Raw genomic sequence first — 23,278 nt, 5'->3', positions numbered from 1 at the left:
CCTCCAAAGAAGCCCTTCTTTTCCCTAATGTGGGTCATTGAAAAATTAATACCTGTCTTTTGTCATCTAGTGGTTACGGATTGAATGATGTCCTTTAACCCTGTTGCCCCCAGAATACAACAAAGATGCCAGCCTGTTAAACCAAGCATGCCGTTGTCCAGAGACAGCCAACCAACCTGGAGTCTGCACGATCCTTCCCCTTGTGGGAAGGCCACTCTCCCCTCCACACCCCCACTCTTATTAGGGATTTCTTGACCCAAGGGTAGGTAGGACGACGACCATGTCCAACTTGAAGCAGCTAGAGGAGCTCGAGACCTTCGTCCATTGTCCTTTATAATATTGTAAAGGGTCTTAAGTCTGAGAGGGAGGGATTGTTATTTTTTATTGTTAAAATATTTAACTAATTAATTATTTTTAAAAAAAGAAGAAGAATATATGAAAGGGTGAGGCAGGAGAGCTTGTATGTACGACCCATGGGCATGGACTTGGGGAGGGGATTGTTGGGGAAGGGGGGTGCTGGGCGGAGGGGAGCAAAGGGGAAAAAATTGGAACTATTGTAACAATATAATCAATAAAATATACTTAAAAAAAGAAAAAAAAAGTTGCAATCAAGGATTATTACCCACAATATGTAAAGAACTCATATGAATTAACAAGAAAAATGTCAACTCTATAGAAAAAAAAAAACATAGATGATGTATAAATCATAGAGAACAAAACAAAAAGAAACACAAAAATGTTTTTAAAACTACAAATGAGTTAAACATCCAATAATGGAAACAGAGTTAAATAAATTATGGTACATGAATACCACAAAATATCATGAGCAGAATTAGGAATGAGATTTTTTTTTATTAAGTGAAAAAAAGCAAGAACAATATGAATAAGAGCCCATCTATAAGAATGCATACATGCATATGTACATACTTTCATTCATACATATGTGCATATGAAATGTACAGGAAATGCCTGAAGAATACACATCAAACTATTGTGTTTTTAGAAAAAGCAGTAGGATTGATCAGGGCAGGGAGGAGTGTGCTATATGGAATGAGGTTTTTATTTTTTATTCTACATGCTTTTCTAGTGTTGGAAATCATTTATAGTAAGAATACTTTCACCTATTACCTTGTAATTATGAAAACTGTTTTAAAAATAACATAAAATGTCTGGAAGTCACCTGGCAAAATTCTTGGTGTATAACATTAATAGTAGCCTAAATCAAATAGAAAAGATCTGAAAACCTACCGAAGACATACAGAAGCAGATCTATGTGACACAGGTCACCTAGGAATGTTTTTGAATACTGTGCATCTCCACGGAGACACCCATCCCACCTACTCATAATCCTCTTACCCCACTTAGATGCTCTCCATGTTCTTGTACCATTAATCATATTGAACTTTAAAACAAAAAGTATATAATCATTGTACCCTGGGATCTCCCACTAGGGAATTTTCTTCAGGTACAAGTGAACTCCATTCTTGGGTTTGAGGATGACCTCAGGTAAGAGGGAAAGCGGCCTGGTGGGGTCCACAGTCACCTTGAAGCGCAGCAGAATCAAGGCAATAGCCACCTTTACCTCAATCATGGCAAAGTGCTGCCCAATGCAGTTCCTGTGGACAACGAGAGAAAAAAACATAAGATAGTGGAATAACTAGTCTGATGTTCAAAGTAAAGCAACATTTTCATCCCAAATGCCATTCAGACTTCTGTACTTTGGGTTTACTTGTCTCTCTCAAGAACGTAAGCTGGGAGACCCCAACGTGACACTCTCCCTAAACCAGGTGGCACTTGGAGTTGCTCATGGGATTGTTTCTCTTGTGTGGATCTGTTATAAAACATGGTAACTATAGTTGATAACAAAGCACTGTAATTTGCTAAGAAAGTAAATTACAATTATAAAACAGCTTATATTTCACACACATACACACACAGATAGACATGTGAGGTGAAGGATTTGGTAATTAACTGGATGGGGACGAATCTCTTTACAGTGTATCTATATGAAATCATCACAATGTACACTTTAAGGATCTTAGAATTTCATATGTCAATTATACCTCAATAAAGCAGAGATTTTAAAAAGTTTATCTACCTTTAGGAAAAAAGAAATAGAGCCCACCAGTGTTGGGGTGGCCTGCAAGGAGCCCATGAGCAACAGCTTGCATCACGGGACGGCTTTCTGAGGCACGGCCACATAGGATGTGATGGAGACGGGCACCATCCCTCATGAAACTGACTGCCCCTCTCAGAGGCTCAGCTAGGCGCCAAGATCTCCTCGCGGTCAGGTGAAGGATGGGGTTCCAGGGAAGAATGTATAGAGCTGAGGGGCTAAAGGAAAGACGCTGTCTCCAATAAACATTTTTGTATGTTTTTAACAGCTTCAAGTTGTCCTCACCTTGGTCCAGCTGAGAATGGTAAGAAGGAGTGGGAGTGTCTCTTATTATAATTCTCCTGAGAGAACCTCAAGGGGTCAAAGACCTGAAATGAGAGGGCACCCCCAGTACCATTAACACATTTCTTAAGCTACGACTTAGCACTGATCAACAGAAATATACTGTGAACCAGGTGTACAATTTCAAATGTCTAAGCAGTCATAGATTGAAAGGGTGAAATGAACTTCAGTAATAGAATTATCTAATAGAAAATATTATCATTTCAACATCAACCAAAAATAAAGAAATACTAAGAACATATTTCATATTTTTTAGCACATGCTCGAACTCCAGAGTGAATTTTTGCCAGCACATCGCAGTTTGGACCACCCACATTACAAGTGCTCAGTGGCCACGTGTGCTAACAGCTACCACCCTGGACAGTGCAACCCTGGAACTATTACCTAGTCTGGCTTTCCAATTGACTAGTCTGTTATCCAGACTAAGGGGAAAGCAGAAATACTATGGCCAGTGGTTCTATTTTCACTCTGGAGGAAAGAGAGCACCTACTTAGAGGTGAAGTCACAATAAGTACGTGATCAGTTGTTACTGAGATATGGAGTCCAATGCCCATTACATGTAACCCTGGCCGTTTTATAAAAGGGTTAACCCATCTTTAACCCTAGCAGTCTTGTAAAAGGAAGCATTCATGCATGTTGTGCTCCAAGTTTTTCAGAACATTGAATCAAGGAACTCAGGTATTCTACCATTCTCCTTTTTGCCTCTCCAGATTCTCTCTCCTTTCTGCTCTGGGCTCTGAGAAGCTGACCCTCATGTTGTCCTGTTGGGTTAGGTTAAGAAAAGGCATTGACATGAGATCGAATGGTGGGAAGAGAGAGCATTCGGGGTATTTATTCCCTGGGCCCCTCCCTGCCAGGCTGTATCAGGTTGGCTGCACGCCCTACTGACAGCTACCAGCCCTTTCTGATGGCCTTTCCCCGGTGCTCTCTTTCCCCAGGTTTGTAACCCTCTCCCCCATGTCTCATCAGGCCTAGCAGTGGTAAGCACTGTGGCAGTTATTCGCTCCGTTCTGCTTTTCCTAAACCCTAACCCATACCTTTATCAGGGGTTCCTTCACAGAACTCTCCTCCAGTTGCCCAGCTTGAGGGGACCATTGGTTTCCTGCCAGAGTCTTGATTGTTATATCCAGCAAGAGGGAGTGTGAGTTACCTGAATTACTGATGACCACCCACACTCCTGCAGATATCTAGGTAAGTGCTTGGCAGAGCCTGTTAAGTAAATGGCTGTGGCAATTTAGAGCAGCCTGTCTGACATTATGCCAATTTGTTCATTCGAACCACAGTAAAGCAGGAATGGGGGAACGGACAATTTTCCTTTGGTAGAAAAGTTTTACATTTTTGGTCTTTATGTTTATTTTTGTTTGCTGTATCGTTTACCACTTCCTTTCCTAACTAACAAAAAGTGAATTGCACAGCATTAGTTCTCTGAAGTATTTATGTGTAGGACAGTAGTACCTTGGGGTTTTCCCAGACGGCAGGGTTGTGGTGAAGACCCCAAATACTGAGAACCACGGTCATTCCTGAGAAAGGAAGGAGATAAAAGAGATTGCAGGAGAAAGAGCAAGCAGTGGGCTACTGTTATGTCATCTTCAGTAAGACATTTCTTCTACAAGGGAAAGAGCTAGCTCCTGGCCGGGCTCTGGATGCTGTAGCAGGTGCTGTAGCGGATGCTGGCGAGAAAGACCCATGGGAAGATGAGGCTTGACAGCACCTTAGTTTGCAAAGCAACGATCTACTTAATAGCTGATTCTGTCTTAAAGAGCTATGGGTACCATGTCAAAACATGCTCATGTTTTCTGCTATCTCTGAAAATTGCTTATACAGTAGTCCCTCCTTACCCATGGGGACACGTTCCAAGACCCTCAGTGAAACCCTGGACCTGCGAGTGGTACTGAACCCTGTCTCTACTATGTTTATACCTAATCATACATACCTATGATTAAGTTTAATTTATAAATTAGGCACAGTAAGAGATTAACGACAACTAATAATACAATAGGACAATTATAACAATATACTATAATAAAAGTTATGTGAATGTAACTTCTCTCTGTCTCTCTCTCTCTACCTCAAGCTATCTTATTGTACTGTATTCACGTGTCATCCTGTGATGATGTGAGATGATGAAGTCCTGAACCTATTCCTGAATCTGTATAACCATCTCTTACTTGCAGGAAGTGGTTTGAGTCATTCATTTCAGGGGACACATTGCTGAAGTCTTCATATAGGTTCAATGCTTTTTGGTGCAATACATTGCTATCAATTAGAACATGTTTTCTGTTCATGTCTTTCACCCACAAATTTAATGCCTTTCCCATCTTGACTAAGCACTGATCATGGACTATGGCCAGAGCTTTTGCAGTCTGAGGTGCAACAGAAAAACTAGCACAAATTTATTTTTCCTCTTCACAATTCCACAGATAAAAAATTAATTTTGGGGTAGGTCATAGCAAACTCAGCATACAAGAATTTCATCTTTTCCCTTTTAAAAGCACTTTAGATCTTCTCTTTGGCATATCCAAATTGCCAGCATCACTAGTCTTGTGCTTTGGGGCCGTGTTAAGTAAATTAAGAGCTTCAGGCCACAGGGGAGTGCAGATAACTGAATTAGGGAAAATGAAATCGCGCATAAGGAGGGACTACTGTATATTTATTAAAGGACTATAAAGCACCCACTGGAGACAATTTGTGGACATAAGAACAGAACCATAATTCTACTGTGAAAATCCAATGACAAGTTTCTGTTGGTGCTACATATTCCTATATGGAGGCTAGGGAATATTGGCAAATATCCGTGTAGTTGAGGGATTAAAGAAAAAAGACAGGGGAGAGAGAATTTAGGATTATTTGGTTACCAAAAGTAATTCTGGTAAATTAAATCTTGACCTGTTAACAACATCCCAGTAAGTGACAAGTAGTTAGTGTTTACTACAACAATTCTGTCAGCTCATTTCCCAGGGCAAGAATAACTAGAACACAGAAGCAGATGTGTGAAGGGCACCTCATGTGAGCCCCCCTGCCTCCCACGCACCCTGCTTGGAAACCTGTGTTGTTCTGAGGAGCCCCAGGCTCTGGGCATGGGACCTCTGTGTGAGTTCCAGCTCTGCTCACTGCACATTGGGGTCCCCCACTGAGATTCTGGCTATAAAAAGTATTTGAAAGTGCTTTTCAACTGCAAAGCACTATAGAAGTGTTTGGTAAGGTCATGTTCCAAGGAGAAAATGAGATAAAATGTTTGAAGGCTCTATGTGAAATAGTCAGTGCTGCTCACTTATTAGGGTGACATTACTATGATGACAAAATCAAAACTTTCCTTGGGTCTTTTAGGTAAAGATAATGATGATCACCTCCCACGAAGTCTTACCTGGGTCTCAAACTCAGCCAAACAAGGATTATCTTAAAAACAATGTCCCACAATGGAAGAAACCCTGGGTTTGGGTTCTGGCAACACAGGTTCTGGGCATACCTTTGCTCCAAAAGGTTATGTGCCTTTGGGAAAGTCTCTGCAACCCACGTGTGATTAAGGTGATGCCCACTAAGCTCTTACTTAACAGATGCCCAACCTTAAGCCAGGCGTCTTTAGGATTGTCTTTTGACTTCTCCAAGAGAAATGAAATCCACTGCTCTCTTACTGTGGATCCTAGGATCCCACCATCTCTAGGAACTGCTTAAGAAAAGAATGCGAAACCTGCAGGCAAGGAGCGTCCATCTGGGAAGGTTATGGGCTTGCTGAGTTCTCTGGCAATGCCTATGGCTGTAGGTGTCAATCGGAGGGACTCCTTGATACACATTGTGGTGTATGACATCTCACCCAGCTGGTCCCTGTGAATACATGGGAAGGAGAGAAAGGAACTCAGAGTCCATATCCAGTTTGTAAATCTTGTCCTTTTTTTTTCTCTTCTTGATAACTGTTCCTGGTGAATATCATCCTCAGCTTAAAGCAGTTTTTCCATTTAGTTTTGTGACAGAATGTTAAAATGGGACTCCTTCTGCCTTAGGACCAGCCGAGGTTCCCGAGGAGGAAGAACCAGACAGGTGCCATATATCCTCACTATAAAGTGAGGTGCTAAAATATTGGTAAAGGATTGCTAAGGAGATTTCTGGAAACCAGTTTTGCAAAACTTAGCTCATCATACAATTGAAGAGTGTATAAGGAATGGCTAAGGATTGAAGAGAGGAGGCTTAAGAGTTTCGATAGTAAAAAATATATATACCCTTTAAAGAAAATTGTTAGAATGCTGAAGTGCTTGAAAAATGGAGAGGGCGTTCACTCTCATGCTAAGCAAAGGCACGGGGTGGGGGAGGTCAAGAGGATCAGTCAGGTGATCTGACATGTGCTCCCTAGAGTATGGGGAGCCTAGGACCTATAGGAAAAGCCAGGACTCAGACAGACAGAGAGGCAGGGAGGAGCAATGGGGACAAAGCAAGATTTCTCCCCTGTGTGCCATGGCCCAATGAACTGGCCAGAAGGAGAGCTCTGGAACCAGCTTGAAGGGAACTCTAAGGACAAGAATTTCCTTGCCCCATGAATCACCATTGCCAATCCCAGTGAGGGAATCTCCAAGAAACCCACAGAAGCTCCCATTGAGAATAAAAGGAAGCATTTGAATATGCACCAAGCTCAGAGGGCAGGATCACAATAGTATAAGCCCCTTTCTCCTTCTCTTCTCTCCTCACTGGGACCATTTCTGGAGGGTCAGAAACAACAGTGTGTGGCAGGAGCTGGTCCATAAGAAGGAGGCAATCACAGCCCCTTATTCACTGCTGGCTTCCAGACCCAAAGAAGTACTGAGCTGGGATAGAGAGAGATACTCCAAGTGGATAGGAATTTGAAGTTTCAGATATTACACTGGATCAGACAGCTTAATGTCTGGAATGAGACTGCTCTTGTGATTTAAATAAATTGGAATATGAAAGATTCACTCCAGATTTCACATGGGAAGAACCTGCCTCACACAGCAAGTTTGATGTGTTGGCAGGAGAAGAATCAAGTTCTTTTTTTTTTTTTTTGCATCCTAGCTAGTAAGGATGATTCAAAAAAAGGAATGCTTATATTATTTAGTCTATTTGCTTTATTGCATTTATAGTTGCTTTTCTAATTTATGTGTTGAATGCAGGCTTGGGCCATTTGGTAGCACAAAATTTTATTGAACTCTTTCCTCCTTGAGCCCAGAAAAAAGAAAGTCATGTGCTTAGTCTAGAACTTGGCACATTTAAGAAAAACAGTGTTGTCCATCTCAGCCCTGATGCAAAAAGAAGAGAGGAATTTTTACTGAAAGCAGAAATGGGCTGATAAGGAGCCAAACAGAAACACTGAACCACTTTCCAGCTTTCCAGAAATTGCTTATTGCAGTATGGTTATTATCTGTCTAAAGGAATTATCAATTCTCAGACTGCTATGTACAAATTTTATTAAATGTAACTAAATGGCCATATCATAAAATAAAAACATATTTTATTCCCTTTAATATTGCCATTACTCTCATTAAAATAAATGTAGTTCAAAGGTCTTCTTTGAACTTTATTTTCTCACCCGGAATGATTTCTTTATTGTTTTCATATTTCACATAAGCCAAATAAGAATGAGAAAGATCATTATTTGAGTTGTATATATAGCCACTATAATCAATAAATGTTAGGAGATAGTATACAGTCTTTGTAATTCAATGAATGAATAAAATGACTAATCAATACTGCATTTTGTGCTATACAAATTAGACCTTTAATTTATAGTAGAAACTGTCTATTATTTTCTGATAACAAGTGAGAACTCTACTATTGCCATATAAATTTTTTCTTTACAAATGTTCTAATTGAGCTGACCTTTGCATTTGAAATATGAAGTTTCCCCCTTAAACATGGGGTTTTGTTGCCCTTAACATTTCTATCTCTCTGCCCCTTTGACCAGCAAAAGAATGATATGTGAATTGTGTAGCTAGGAGGAAGAATGTGGTTTATATCAGGAATCTGTGTGTTCTCTGCAACAGCATGTTTAAGGGGCTTCATAAACCTGGGTTCCATTAACAGCAAGATATGCTCAAAGTCCAGCAAAATGGAGTTGAAGTTTTCCACCTGGCTAATACCACCCAACCCATAAGTGGTGCCTGAAGCATCAGATCTCCAAGGAAGTCTCCTTGAGCCCCCACACCTGCTTAGACACCTGAGTTGTAAGTCTCTGTGGTAGCCAGCTCATATCTCTCATCCTTACCATGCTATTCTGCAATTATCTGTATGGGAGGCCTGTCCCCTGTACTAGGATGTGAGCTCATTCAGGGTAGGACCCGCACCAAATCTTGTGTGTATTTTTAGTGCCTCAGTACTTAAAGTGTCCTTGGTCCATACTGGCTAAACTCAACTTCAGAGTGCATCATTTAGTATTATGTTCAAAGTCCAAAGCCAAACCTGAGGAAATGGGAAAGAATGTCTACAATGAGGTTTAAATGATGCAGATGCTAACTCCGGTCTCTCAGAAGAGGAACCCCGCTTGAGCCCTACCATTCAAGCTCTACATGCAAGTCTAGGGACCAAGTCCCCCTTTCCAATGCACCAGAAATTAAGTATAAGAAAGAAGACATTTTACATGCTACTGATTAGAAAAACAATGAAATACATAACTTATGGATGCATGAACATCTTTTGCAAAATGCAAAGGAATAACTTTTAGCCCCCTAGAAAGAAAGCAGAATGGTAGCCTACCTCTTCTGCTTCCACATACATTCTTTGAAGCACTACAGTCACCAATGTACCAGAAGAAAGAATAAAGCAACTATCCCAGGAGGAAAACCAGGATGAAATGTTTAGGGATGCAGATCTTACCAGGTGATAGAAGACCCATCCCCAACAATGCCCCTGATCTCTTCCCGGCATCTCTCCTGATGCTCAGGGTTCTCAGCCAGGTGGTAGAGGAGCCAGGAAATGCTCCCTCCTACAGTGTCTTGCCCTGCCACCATGAATGTGTTCACCTCAGAATGCAGGTCGGTATCTGAGAAGCTGTTGCCACTTTCAGCCTAGAAAGTACAATGGAGATATTTTAATGCTATTTCAATTTATAGATGTTGGAGCCCCAATCAAAATAATGGTTTTAAGGGAAAAGTAGCATTTCAAATGTGAGTTTCAATTTTAATTCACTTCAACAAATAGATACTATGAGCCACACTTTTCTCAGAATATAAAAGAGGACCAAAGTTAGATAAGGAAAGCAGATGCTGCAAAGAGTTCTGCCAGTCATCCTGCCAGATTTATCCAGATTTTCCAGAACTGCATCATCAAAATTTTATCAGCTTACTCTGTGATCCATTTTCTTGTTTTACTGAACTATCATGTATCTTTATGATAGTCAACAAATCCTGTAAAATCAATTAAAAATGTAGTCTTATCTTATTTTCTCTAGTGACAAAGTTGCAGAATTCTACCTTTACCTAAAATTGTATCAGGCCAAACCATCAATTTAAAAACACTATTAAAATTAGTTGATCGATTTTTCTTTTCTCTCTTCTCCTTTCACTCACCCACCTACCCACACAATAAACTAGATATAGGAGCAGATTCAGGCATTTGAAAGATTTACCTGGGCAGAAAGCATAACATCCAGAAAATCCTGATACTTCCTCTTCTCAGTGTTACCCTGTTCCTTCTTATCCTTGAGGGATTTCCTTCTTTCTTGTATTACCAGATCTGTGATGGAATAATAATTTCCCATTACTAAAGCGACAACAAAATAAGTCAAAATAAAATAAATTATAGAGTAAGGCATGGCCCATAAATCACTTCAAGTCTTGCCTAATTTCCTGAGGTCAGGCTGGGTATTCCTACTGAAACAGATTTAATTTTTGCAGACTTCATTTTCCCATCAGATGACACTTTTTGATCAAAGCTCCAAAGAAAGATGCTTCCAGTCAAGATGGCACAGTAAGTAAATGGTGTGCTTGCCTCAACCCATTACCACCTCAAAATTACAAGTAAATTGCAGTCAACCACTCTTGCGAACCACCTGAACACTAGCTGAACAGAACAATTATAACAGAGGATATAAAGAAGAAGCCATATTGATACTGGTGGGAGGGGTGGAGATGTGACAGAGCTGGTCCCACACCTACATGTGGTAACTAAGAGTCAGGAGGGACACACATGGGTCAGTAGAGCTGAGACTCAACTACAACCACAGGGCTCACATAACTCACACAGAAGATATTCCTGGAGCACCTAACTCAGGTGATCAAGAAAAGTGTGCCACTGGCTCCCCTCCCCCAAGAAATAGATTCCATAAGACCATGATAACAAGATTGGGAGACATACCAGATCTACCTAATACACAGAGACAAACGTAAAAAGGCAGACAAAATGGGGAGGCAAAGAAACATGCCCCAAATGATAGAACAAGAGAAATGCACAGAAAAAGAACTAAATAAAATGGAGGCAATCAAGCTGCCAGATGCAGAGTTCAAAAGCAGAAATGCGGTAGCAATACTTAGACAAAATAAACTTTAAAACCAAGGCTATTACAAGAGACAAAGATAAATGAACAATCCAACAAAAGGATATAACTCTTGTAAAATGTATGCACCCAACGCAGGAGCAACTAAATATAAAGTAAACAATGATGGATATAAAGGGAGAGGTCAACAGTAGTACAGTAATAGTAGGAGACTTTAATGCCCCATTAACAGCAATGGACAGATCATGCAGACAGAGATCAACAAGAAAACAGTGGCCCTAAATGACACATTAGACTAGATTAAGTTAAATGATGTTTTAAAAAACATTTACCGCAAAGCAGCAGAATATACATTGTTTTTAAGTACACATGGAATATTTTCCAGGATAGACCATATGTTAGGTCATAAAACAAGTCTCATTAAACTTAAGAAGATTGAAATCATATTGAACAGTATCTTTGATCACAATGGTATGGAACTAGAAATCAAATACAAGAAGAAATCTAAAAATCCTATGGAGACTAAATAACATGCTTCTAAACTAAAAAACACATGGAGGCTAAATAGCATGTTACTAAACAATGACTGGGTTAACATCAAGATTAAGGAAGAAATCAAAATGTAACGAGACAAATTATAATGAAAACACAATGACTCCAAATCTATGGGACACAGCCAATGCAGTTCTAAGAGGGAAATTCATAGCAACATAGGCTTTCTTCAAGAAACAAGAAACATCTCAAATAAACGATCTAACCTTACACCTAAAGGAACTAGAAAAAAGAACTATCAAAGCACAAAGTGAGTAGAGAAAAGGAAATAATAATAATAGTGAAAATAAATAAAATTAAGTCTAATAAACAATGCAAATGATCAATGAAACCAATAGTTGATTCTTTGAAAAGATAAACAAATTTTATAAACTTTTAACCAGTCTCATCAAGAAAAAAAGAGAGAACCTGAAGAAATAAAATCAGAAATAAAAGATGAGAAGTGATAGCTAATACTGCAGAGATACAAAGAGTTATAAGAAAATACCATGAATGATTATATGCCAACAAACTGGACAACTTAGAAGAAATGGATAAATTCCTAGAAACATAGAATCTTCCAAGACTGAAGCAAGAAGAAAATCTGAACAGATTATTACAACTAATGAAATCAGGGCAGTAATCAAAAAATTCTCCCCCCAAAACAAACATCCTCAACCAAATGGGTTCATGTATGAATTGCAGCAAGCATTCAAAGAATAACTAACACCTATCCTTCTAAAACTACTCCAAAAACTTGAAGAGGAGGGTAGGCTCCCAAGCTCATTTTATGAGGGCAGCATTGCCCTGATTCCAAAACCAAAGACTTTACAAAAGAGGCCAATCTCCCTGATAAACATAGGTACAAAAAAACCTCAACAAAATAGCGGCAAACTGAATTCAGCAATACATTAAAAAGATCATACACCATGATGAAGTGGGATTTATTCCTGGGATGCAGGTTAGATCAGTATTCACAAATCAATGTAATATACCACATAGATAAAGTGAAAGATAAAAATTATATGATTATATCAATAGATGCAAAAAAGTATTTGACAAAATCCAGCATCCATTTATCATAAAAACTCAGAGCAGAGGAGGAGTAGAGGAAACATACTTCAATATAATAAAGGCCATATGTGACAAACCCACAGCTAACATCATACTCAATAGTGAAAAGCTAAAATCAAAACAAGGATGTCCACCTTCACCACTTCTATTCAACACAATATTGAAAGTACTAGTTATAGCAATCATAGAAGAAAAAGAAATAAGAAGCATCCAAAACGGAAAGGAAGAAGTAAAACTGTCATTGTTTGTAATTGGCATAATGCCATATATAGAAAATCCTAAAGAGTCCACACACACACACAAACACACACACACACACACAAAACTCCTAGAACTGATTTTAAAAATTCAGTAAAATAACAGGATAAAAAAATTACTATTCAAAAATAGTCTGCATTTTTATGTACCAATAATGAACTATCAGATGGAGAAATTAAGAAATCAATCCTATTTAAAACTGAAAAAAAAAAGTACTCAGGCATAAATTTAACCAAGGAGGTAAAATGCATGTACTCAGAAAATTCTAAAACATTGAAGAAGATACAAATAAATGGAAGCATATACCATGCTCATGGATAGAAAGAATTAACATCATTAAAATGCTCATATTACCCAAAGCAATTTATAGATTTAATGCAACCCTTATCAAAATACCAATGGCATTTTTTATAAAACTAAAATAAATAATTCAAAACTTTATATGGAACCACAAAAGACCTCAAACAGTCACAACAATTTTAAGAAAGAACGAAGTTGGAGGCATCACTCTATCTGATACCGAACTATACCACAATGCTATAGTAATCAAAAGCCAGACACATAAAACAATGGAAAAGAACAGAGAATCCAGAAATAAACCCATGCTTATACAATCAATGAATCTATGTCAGAGGAGGCAAAATTATACAATGGAGTAAAGACAGTCTATTCAATAAATGGTTTTGAGAAAATTGGACAGATACATACAAAATAATAAAATTATATCACCATCTCAAACTGGATTAAAGACTTAAATGTAAACCTTGAAACCATAAGCAGTAAACTCTCAACATTGCTTTCAGTAATTTTTTTTCCGATTATTCACCTTGGTCAAAAAAAACAAAATAAAAATAAACAAACGGGACTACATCAAACAATAAAAGTTTTTGCACAGCAAAATAAACCATGAACGAAACAAATGACAACCTAAAGAATGGAGGAAGATTTTTGCCAATGATACATCCAATAAAGGGTGTCTCTTGCAAATTTCCTAGGGGCAAATATATTTTATATCTACATTTATTCAGTTCGAGGAACTGTCTGAAGTACTTAAAATTATTAACTTATTTAATCATCACCACAAACCTTATGAATTAGGTCATTTTTTATCCTCATTATACAGATGAAACTATGAGAAAGCAGTAGCTTGTACAAGTCATACTGCTAGCAAGTGGTGGAGCTAAAGGGTGAATTAACTGCTTGATGGACATTCTCTACTATGACACTCATTGAAAGTAATCTTGAATTGCTTAGAAAGCTTACTGTCTTTCAACTTTTATGTTTATGTTTTGTTAAAACTATTTCTGAACTATTCTTTTTTATTCTGGTAAGAATGTTTATCCTGAGATTTACCCCCTTAACACATTTTTAAGTGTACGATACAGTATTGTCAACTATAGGCACCATGTAGTAGAGCAGCTCTGTAGAACTTACTCATCTTCCATAACTCAAACTTTACAGTTGGAAACTCCTCATTTCCCCCTTCCCATAACTCAGATTTTATACCCATTAGACAACTCTTCATTTCCCCCTTCTTTTGAGTGTATGTCCATGTTTACTCTGTTCCCCTATTCATTCCTATGTTGCATGAATGTTTTTCACTTGTCATTACTACTGCAATCATGGTATGAAAAGCCTAATGCCACTTATACTTTGAAATAGTTAGGTGCTCTATTCTTAAGTTATATTCGTATTAATAAAAATTGTGAATAATAAAAATTACATAATATGTTGAAAACTCTTCATAAGACCACTGCTATGGATATAGCAAGCTCTTCTAAAGAACTTGCATTTCATTTGAGCAGTGTTCATATCAAAGTTCCATGAAGAACAAGAATGCTTTCTCTTTTCACCCAAGGCCTACTCCTCTACACACACACAAAATAGCGTTATGACAATGTATGCATTCAGGCAACACAAACCCTAGAAATACCTGTGTACTGACGTAGAATATCGGCTATCTTCCGTAAGCGGCGATGTGCAGAGGTGAATTTGAAAATCATGTCATGATGATATAAGAAAGTGCACAAGCGTTTGAAGACAATTTTGCTGCCTTCCGCTATTGCATTTACATAATGATCATGGGAGCTAGAGAAAAAGTGGGGATAATATGTCAATAAGTGACTTACATAACGGCAAATGTTTTTTCTGTTCTCTTGTCACTGACCTGTTTATCTGACAGTTGGTCTCCCGGCTGAAGGTACATTTCATGAGCGTGTCCAGAGACATCAAGCTGATGTCCCCAGAGACTTCCACAAGTGTATCCTGAGTGCCGCAGATCTTCTCCCATTTACCCTGATATAAGAAGTCAAGATCAACAACATCACCATCAAAGTGCCTTTATCTAAAGGCTTCTGCCTGACCTGCCCTTAGGATGTAATGGAGACAACTCTGACAGGCAAATAGCTGTTTACTAGGCATTAGGAAGGGGAAAACATGCACCCCACTGGGTAAAAAAGAGCATGGAGCAAACCGTGTATCCAATAAATGACTGAATTAAGTATCATTGCCCTTTCAAGTATTATGATAACTCTGCTTTAAAACAAATCAGAGTTCCAGTAAAACAAATAATCTCTGATACAAGACCCATAATTACAAGGGGTCTCCTCAGGGCTTCCTCCATCTTTAGTTCCCAAACTGTTAGACACCCTACACCATCACTACTCTCAACCACCATAACCACACTTAAAATAAACTTGAAACATTAATAGTAAAAACACAAATGCATCTAAATGCTTACATTTACCTCAACTGACATTTGAGTCCCTCTGCCTATAGCTAGATGCTAAGGATTCAGAGACCACAAAAGAAAATTCAAAGAGATGGTTATAAAGCTTTTACCTAAGTGTCAACTGTTTAATCAATTGCCTTCACCCTGAATTATGTAAGTTTCATCGAGTACCAAAGTGAGTTTAGAAGAAATGAAAGCAAAGTGGGGGCTCAAAGCTGGAGGCACTTGAGCACAATTCAGCAGAGGGAAGAGCTGTGAGAGGAATCTCAGGGAAATGTGGGACCTAGAAGTGGGGGAGACAGAAATGGTTTATTGAAATGGAGATAAACTCAAATACCACCACTGGCTGAAGAGCAATTGTGCGTATAGCAGCGCAGCACCAAATCAGAAGAGCGTGCTCCCTCCACTCTGACCTGCACCTCAAGCTCTCTGCCTGGACAACTCACACTCGTGCTTACTTTCACCACAGTCCCAGCAGACTTGAGGCTAAGTTCGCTTTTGTGAGCGAGACTGAGAACCCAGCCAGTCCCTGGGTCTCCCTTGTAGAAAGGGATAGATTTCAGGTGAAAGTGGAAAAACCTTTGTCTTTGGTTGTGGTGTTGGAAGTGTTTATGATGAAATTGTATTAGCACATTGGTTTTCTGATTTTTAAATAATTACAATTTAAAATTTTATCATGTACAAGGGGAGTCTTGGAAGAGAACTCAAGTATAAATCAGTGACTGCTCATAGGGACTTTCCTCTGCAACCACCTCCTGCCCCCTTGGAAGAGTGCAGGCCAGCTCCTAATGATGCTCTGGTATCTACAAGAGGAAACTCACATCTGTGACTATAATGTAGACACTTACCATTTGCCTGGTCATTAATGGTGATCAGGCAAGTTTATTCCAACACCCAACCTTTGTCATGCTAACTCAGTCTGCCTACCCACATATTCAAGTCCAGTACATATTCCATGATAACCTGAGTCTCCTCTGAATCTGAAGCTATTATAGCTACTCAGGTTTCCTTACCTGTCACCCACAGCTTTCGCCATTTGAATCTTACTTCTTTGGTTTACTTCCATAGAATCTCAAAATGAATCTAACAGACCACTGGATCTTCAACTTTTTTATCACCCCAAAAAACCATAGCAAAGGCTGATATAAAAATATTACTTGGTTAATTTCTAGAAATCATCCCCCTTTGACTTTCAGTACTCACTAAGTAAATGTCTAATCCATCCCTGTTGGAAGTATTTTGCAACACATCAGAATACTTTTACCCCTTCACTTACCAGCATTATGTTCACAGACTGGACCATCACATTGACATAGGATTTCAAGATATTAAAACTAAACACAGGAGTTATTAGGCGTCGGTGCTGGAACCACCTGGGTCCATTTAGACTCAGTAGTCCTTCTCCTTGAGAAATCAAAGGCACAAAAATATTTTATTAACCTTCTTGAGACTTGGTTTTCTCAGTGATGAAGTGTGATAAATATCTACTTCACTGTGGTGCTGCGCAGATTAAATGAAGGTGTATATATAAAGCACATAGCCTGATCTCTAGCTGACAGTAGAAACACAGCAAATATTCATCTTCTCTTACTCCAAACTAATCCAACCTATACTATGAACACAAAATTCACAAGGAATTAGACAAGAGTGTGCACTATGTCCCCAGATATCTTCCCCTTCAGCCCTAGTATGTGCTTCACACCCATGAATTATACAACCTGGAATGCTCACCAATGCTAATTAATGCCTCACAATCTTCTGTCACAAGGGAGGTCATTAAAGATTTGGTTTTAAAAGAACCTTAAAGCTTAGTAATATATAACAGCCATCATTCATTGAGGGCTTACAACATACCAGCTTGCAATGCATGACATGAATATGTGTTTCATTTAATCCTCACAACAGTCTGAAGATGTAACTCTCTTCCTCTTTTTCAAAGATGAGGAAACGGAGGCTTAGAGACATTAATTGACTTCCCCAAGACCCTACTCAACTTGCCAGGGGTGTGGGGGGGTGTGGGACCAGCATTCAAATCCAAGTAGCTCTAACACCAAAATCTACATTTTTTTACTTATTTCCTTTCTTGTCTAACTTAAATATCAATTATATAACTAAAAGTCTTACTTTATCTCCTCATAGAAATTTTCCAAACTGTACTTCAGAGCAAAATTTTACCAATTTGCATATGGAAATAGGAAACTCCAAAAAGAAAGTGAAGGAGACAGGAAAACAAGAGACAAGAAAAGATAAAGAATATGGATGGTGAGGCTGCAATTTTAAAGGCAGAGATGGAACAGATACACACATAGGCTGTCCAAGAATGAGACCTTAGGAAGAGAAATGGACAAAGAGGGCTCCTAGGAAGTTGTCCTGCATTGATCTTAGCACTCCCCCTTAACCTCCTCACTAGATAACCTGTGGGGTAGATCTACCATATTCTTAATGCTTTCAAATTCTGACTTGAATTTCTTTGGAATGCTCTACTGTAGTAAGGAGACTTCTAGCAAGAGAGTGGACCACCCCCCTCATTTGCACATACATACCAGTACATGGAATCAAGAACTTGTATATGTACTGGGACTTGGGATCTGCAGAGTCAAGCAGAGGAAACAAAAGACAGCATTAGAGGAAAATTATCAAAGCTGGTGGAGGTTCTCTTTATTTGCCCCCAATAACCACAAATAGTCAGCAAAAGGGAGGCCAGGTCATCTTCCCTGCAGCCCTTGGCAGGTGCAGGGGTTTGGGGAGATGGCAAAAGTCTAGGTTCAGGAATTAGCGAACAGGTACATGATGCAGACAAGTACACAAACCCAGATTCTTTCCTCATTTACACTTCCTACATCAGACACAGGGATTACTCGCAGGTTACAAAGTTTCCAGAACATGAGTTGGGACAACCTATCATATGCTCTTTGGAAAGCAAATTACCTGTTATAACAAGGGTTGGGGAAACACCAGGAATAAGGTACAAATGTGTCTTGGGGTTCTCATATACTCTAACATGGTGGTGTTTTACAGCTCTTGTCCTTTAAGAGGTGAACATGAGGATAATCAGAGGACTGGGGAAATGTGAACCATGGGAAAGGCAGTTTCTTGTTTTTTGGGTTTTTTTTTATTAGGTTTTCCTAAGAGTAATGGGAACAATGGCACAGGGAAGAAAGGTTTGACTATCAGACCTTCATTTACAAAGTTGATGGAACAAAGATTGGACATTTTAAATTTGAGCTATGAGATTATATAATATGGGAGCCCTGCAGAAGAACTGGATATCGGAGTCAGAGGATTCAGCCCCCAAAGGGAACACAGTTGAGAAATATGCAAAAATCAAAAACAAAATTTGGACCACAATGTAGAATAAAGACTGAGTAAAATAATGACCTGGCCTTCAGGTTTATATACTGAATCAGCACAGGCAGAGCTACCTTTGAATCCCTTTGAAGATTGATGCTCAAGGAAGAGGTCAGGGTGGGGAGTGTTTCTGACACTGAAGTCACAAAAGCAAAAGAGGAAAGAAAGCCCCTGGTGATCTGGTGGCGCCTGCTGGTCTTTAAGATAGGGTGAGCTAAAAGGGCCCATGGGGGTGTGAACCAGACAGTGACTGGGGGATGTGGGAATCCCCTTCAGGATTGGGGGGAAACCTCTCTACACTTCCTCAAGTGTCTCTTAAAGGCCCAGTATTAGTCTCTGCTGCAGAATTGCTTTAGAATCTACCTGTAGGTTGTGCATATCACTCCCAGGAGGACAGGGTTCCTGCGATTCATTCCTTTTCTTACCTGTTCTGTTCAGAAATGTCCTTGCATAGTCCGGGTCACAGATATAGAAAAATGCCTGAAAGGGTCCGACCCACAAGGGAAAGGCACATGGGTATTTTTTGACAAGCTCATCAAGTCCCTCCAAGTTATCACCTTGAAGTAACTGCAATGAAAAAAGGGATGGGAATTAGAGATGCCAGCCAGACTGGACTCATCTTCTCTTACAGACCCAAGCTGAGTTCAGGGCCTGGATAAGGTCCTAAGGAAGGGGGCCCTGGCCCTTTTTCTGGAAGTGGGTGAACATTCTTTCCTTGGATTTCTAGGCTTTCGGTATAAAATTCCATACATGGATAGTGTACTTATCTTCCCAATATAAATAGATGTTGTTGTATCCCCAGACCAAGTCACTATCAAATGACATACACTGTGAGATGTTTTCCCAACTGAGAGGGTGAAGGGAGCCAAGTCACATATCCTGCCTCACCTGCCAAGGTCACACACCTGGATGAGGAGTGGTGTGTGGAAGCTGAACAAGATTTTTTTCCTATGTGGAAAGCTAACTATTTGCAGGTTTACATGACCCACCATCCTGCTCAACATTCCCTCTCTCTGTTCCTCTCTCTAATTACTGATGAGTGACTTTTTCTAATGACTTAATAGTAAGTGCTTCTCTTAAAAACCTGCTAACTCCATCTAGAAGGAAAATCGAATTCTTTTGCTATATTACTGCAGAAGGCTCGTTTATGCAGGTGTGTGAAACCTGAAGCAAACTCAAATGCAAAACTCTCAGCTACTACCATCTCCTCCCATACATACACTGCTCTACCTGCCACTGCAGCGCTTACTCAAGCATCACCTCCTCAAGTAAGTAAACTGCCAAGCTACAACTATCCTACCCAGTCTACCAGCAGGAAGATAAGAAAGAAGACTGCTTCAAATATCTGCATCACAGCCCTGCCTGGTGGGGCTCAGATGGTTGGGCATCATCCCACAAAGAGAAAGGTCGCCTGTTTGATTCCTGGTCAGGGCACATGCCTAGGTTTCGGGTTCAGTCTCCTGTCATATCTAGGTTTCCTCTCCTCCTTTCTTATTTCTTCCCTCCCCCCACTAAAAAAAAACAACTAACGAACAAAAACACAAAACAAACCTTGCATCAAGGTCATTCTGATCTCTCCCCACTGCTGACAACAACATTCCTTTTAGCCAGGGAGTCTCATCTACTTTGAAGTCAGCCTTAATGCCTCAGTCTGGTGTGAAAAAGGACTCATCATAGTTTGACCCCAGTTCATACTAGTGAAAGGTTTCACATAGGAAAAAGTCAAAATTACTGCCTAAGATAAAATACAGAATTTCCTGTGGCTTGTTGTGTGTAATCTATCCTCTCACTCTTGTTCAAATAACTGTGTCAGCTGCGTGCAGGTATGATATAAGGAATGTATCTAACATATGCTACCACTTTTGCTGTATACAAGCTCTTACTACAATTGCCATATAAGTCCTCTCGATGCCCAAGAATATGGTACTCAGTTCTTTGAAAGCAAGAAGCAAATAATTGTTTTTGTATTATAGCAATAAAAACAAACTCGCCCTGGTCAGTGGCTCAGTTCGTTGGAGCATTGTCCCATAACCAAAAGGTTGTGGGTTCCATCCATGGTCAGGGCACATACTTAGGTTGCAGGTTCAATCCCTGGCAGGAGAGGTATGGGAGGCAACCAATAGATGTTTATCTCTCACAACATGTTTCTCTCTCTCCCTTCCTTTCACCCCCCCCCCCCAAAAAATCAATAAACATATTTTTGGGTGAGGATTAAAACAAACAAATTATATGCAAAACTAAAAAACTCCAAGTAAAACTGTTAACCAACAGTCAGGTATCCAGGAAAACTGTCCTTCAAAATTCAGAGAAAAATTAAGACATTCCCAGATAGACAAAAGCTGAGGGAGCTTGTTACCACTAGACCTGCCCTGTAAGAAATGCTCAAAGGAGAAATGAAAGGATGCTGGTAAGTAACCCAAAGCCATATGAGGAAATAAGATCTCAGTTAAAGTAAATGCATGGGCAATTAGAAAAGCTAGTATTATTTTAATAGTGGCTTGCAACTCATTTTTTGTTTTCTACATGATTGTAGAAGATAATGCATTTAAAATAATTAGTAGTTTATGTTTTTAATAAAACAAAGAATCAGAGTGGATTAGGAGAACAGGAGAGACCAAAAGGCATCAGACTTTCTCTGCCTTACAAATTTAAATCAGTCAATATTTTTTTGAGTGAATGACTAGGGCTGCTCCCAGCTTCACAAGAATCTTAGGAAAAGAAAGTTAATTTTCTCCAGTTGGAATAGACTAAGGTTGGTAACTATTGCGTCCAATTTTTCACATTTTCTGCAATTAATAAATGTTACGATAATACTTAAAAATATTAGCAATACATGTGGAAGCCTTTTTAAAACACAGCACATAAATGCGGGAGACTGGTGAAGCAGAGACAGACCAGAGTTACACCACACTTTCTTTTTCTGGATTCAGTCTTTTGAAATAGCCCCCTCCCAGCCACCAAAGCTTCCTGTCTAGTGGCTCCAGGGTGTGTCCCTTTCCCTGTAGGGCTGTGAGGGAACAAGTCTAGAGCAGAGAAAGACACGGAGAGCCAGTCTGGACCACAGAGCTCTGTGCAGGATGGAAGGATGGGAGAAAGGGAAGGAAGCAGTCGCCTCTCTACCCGCCCGGTTTCAGCTCCTCCTTCGCCCCTCCCTTCGTCTACCTTCTGGTGCCCGGTTAACCAGTGGCCGGATGGCCCGGGAAAGGCCCGCAGATCTCGCAGCAGCTGCAGCCTCCGTAGGTAGAGCTTGATGGCCTGCAGCAGCCCCAAGGTCAGGAAGAACACGAACGCCAGGTAGAAGGGCCTCGTCCAGCGCGTCTCCAGCCAGGACTCCATCACTCGGCGCTGCTGATTGCCCCCAGTCTCTGGGGAGCCCGGGAGAAGGTGACCTTACAAAAGCCCGGCGCTTAGGGAGGATCACCCAGCCCACTGCGCGTCTGTGCCCTACGGGGAGCTCCCTCCTTCCCGGAGCAGGAGGAAGAGCGGTGGGAGCAGCAGCTCAGGCTTGGTCAGAGGAGGCAGGCACAAGTTCCAGGTTTCTAACCCTTTATCAGCTGATGCAAACCTCCATTCAGGATGGCTTCTTATACCCTCCTGGAGTGATATATTTCAAGTGTGACAGTTTTCAATCAAGGGAGAATTGCATTTGAAATAATGCCAAGTCTGAAGTCATCCTTTTTCTTCATTGCCACAAAGAAATTCTATGCAAATAAAAATGAACTGCTATGCCAAAAGACCTTCTTCCTACTCTGAAATTTTATCAAAACGCAAACTGTCTGTGGGCTGGTGGTAGGCATGTATGATCATTATATTTATATATGTATACAGTGGTGTGCTGGTAAATGTTTTGCCTCTGGTGCTCCCTCTGATTTCCAGTACTTAGGCAATGTCCACAATGTCCTCTTTCAAGCTGCCAACAGAAGACCCTGATCCCTGACTTGGGAAGAGATGCTAAGCAGCATATGATTGCATAGTAGCTCCACCATACAGGTACAATGAGGGCCTGCAACATAATTTGTGGATCACGGTGTAAAATGAAAATATGAGGCCTCTTGTTAAAAATTTATTAACAAGATGATGACAGCAGAGCATTAAATCAGGCACACACCCTTCTGAGGACAAGGTCCTGTGAATGCTCAGATTCCACGCTCATGAAGTCTGCCTTGGACACGAGACATAACCTCAAAAGCATACATAATAATAATCATTGTAAAGTACTTAGAAAGTATAGTTTTTGTATTACCTATTCAGTGGTGACATATAATACAAGAGACTGAGCTCCCAGCTGCTGTCCTCCACTCTCAGCCTTCTTTATGGGCGCTGTCCACAATTCATTTATTCATTTATCAGTTTATGCTAAGATAAGCACAGCTGTGAACAATAAATCCGATTTGTGTTACACTTGCTATTCTCCTCCCTGTTACTGCCCCCCACTTCTCAATTA

At 39.9% G+C, this 23,278-nt stretch overlaps 1 protein-coding gene across 1 annotated transcript; it reads right to left on the bottom strand.

Annotated features, from left to right (window-relative positions):
- Window positions 1-874: 874 nt before the first annotated feature.
- CYP4X1 (cytochrome P450 family 4 subfamily X member 1) lies at window positions 875-22,404 on the bottom strand. Its single transcript, XM_090271612.1, has 12 exons — window positions 21,997-22,404; window positions 19,260-19,401; window positions 18,030-18,074; window positions 16,763-16,890; window positions 14,923-15,050; window positions 14,689-14,843; window positions 10,026-10,132; window positions 9,275-9,465; window positions 6,147-6,280; window positions 3,914-3,978; window positions 2,402-2,484; window positions 875-1,616 (listed from the first exon to the last, which is right to left on the bottom strand). Exons 1-12 carry the CDS (start codon window positions 22,168-22,170, stop codon window positions 1,448-1,450), a joined length of 1,521 nt encoding a protein of 506 aa, XP_090127738.1. The 5' UTR covers window positions 22,171-22,404; the 3' UTR covers window positions 875-1,447.
- Between the last annotated feature and the right edge of the window lie 874 nt (window positions 22,405-23,278).

Source organism: Furipterus horrens, unplaced genomic scaffold (assembly GCF_987537825.1).
Source record: "Furipterus horrens unplaced genomic scaffold, mFurHor1.1.pri manual_scaffold_3, whole genome shotgun sequence".
In the NCBI taxonomy this organism is placed as follows: domain Eukaryota; kingdom Metazoa; phylum Chordata; class Mammalia; order Chiroptera; family Furipteridae; genus Furipterus; species Furipterus horrens.
Note: the sequence above shows the minus strand (reverse complement) of the source record. Positions and strands in the feature narration are given on the sequence as shown.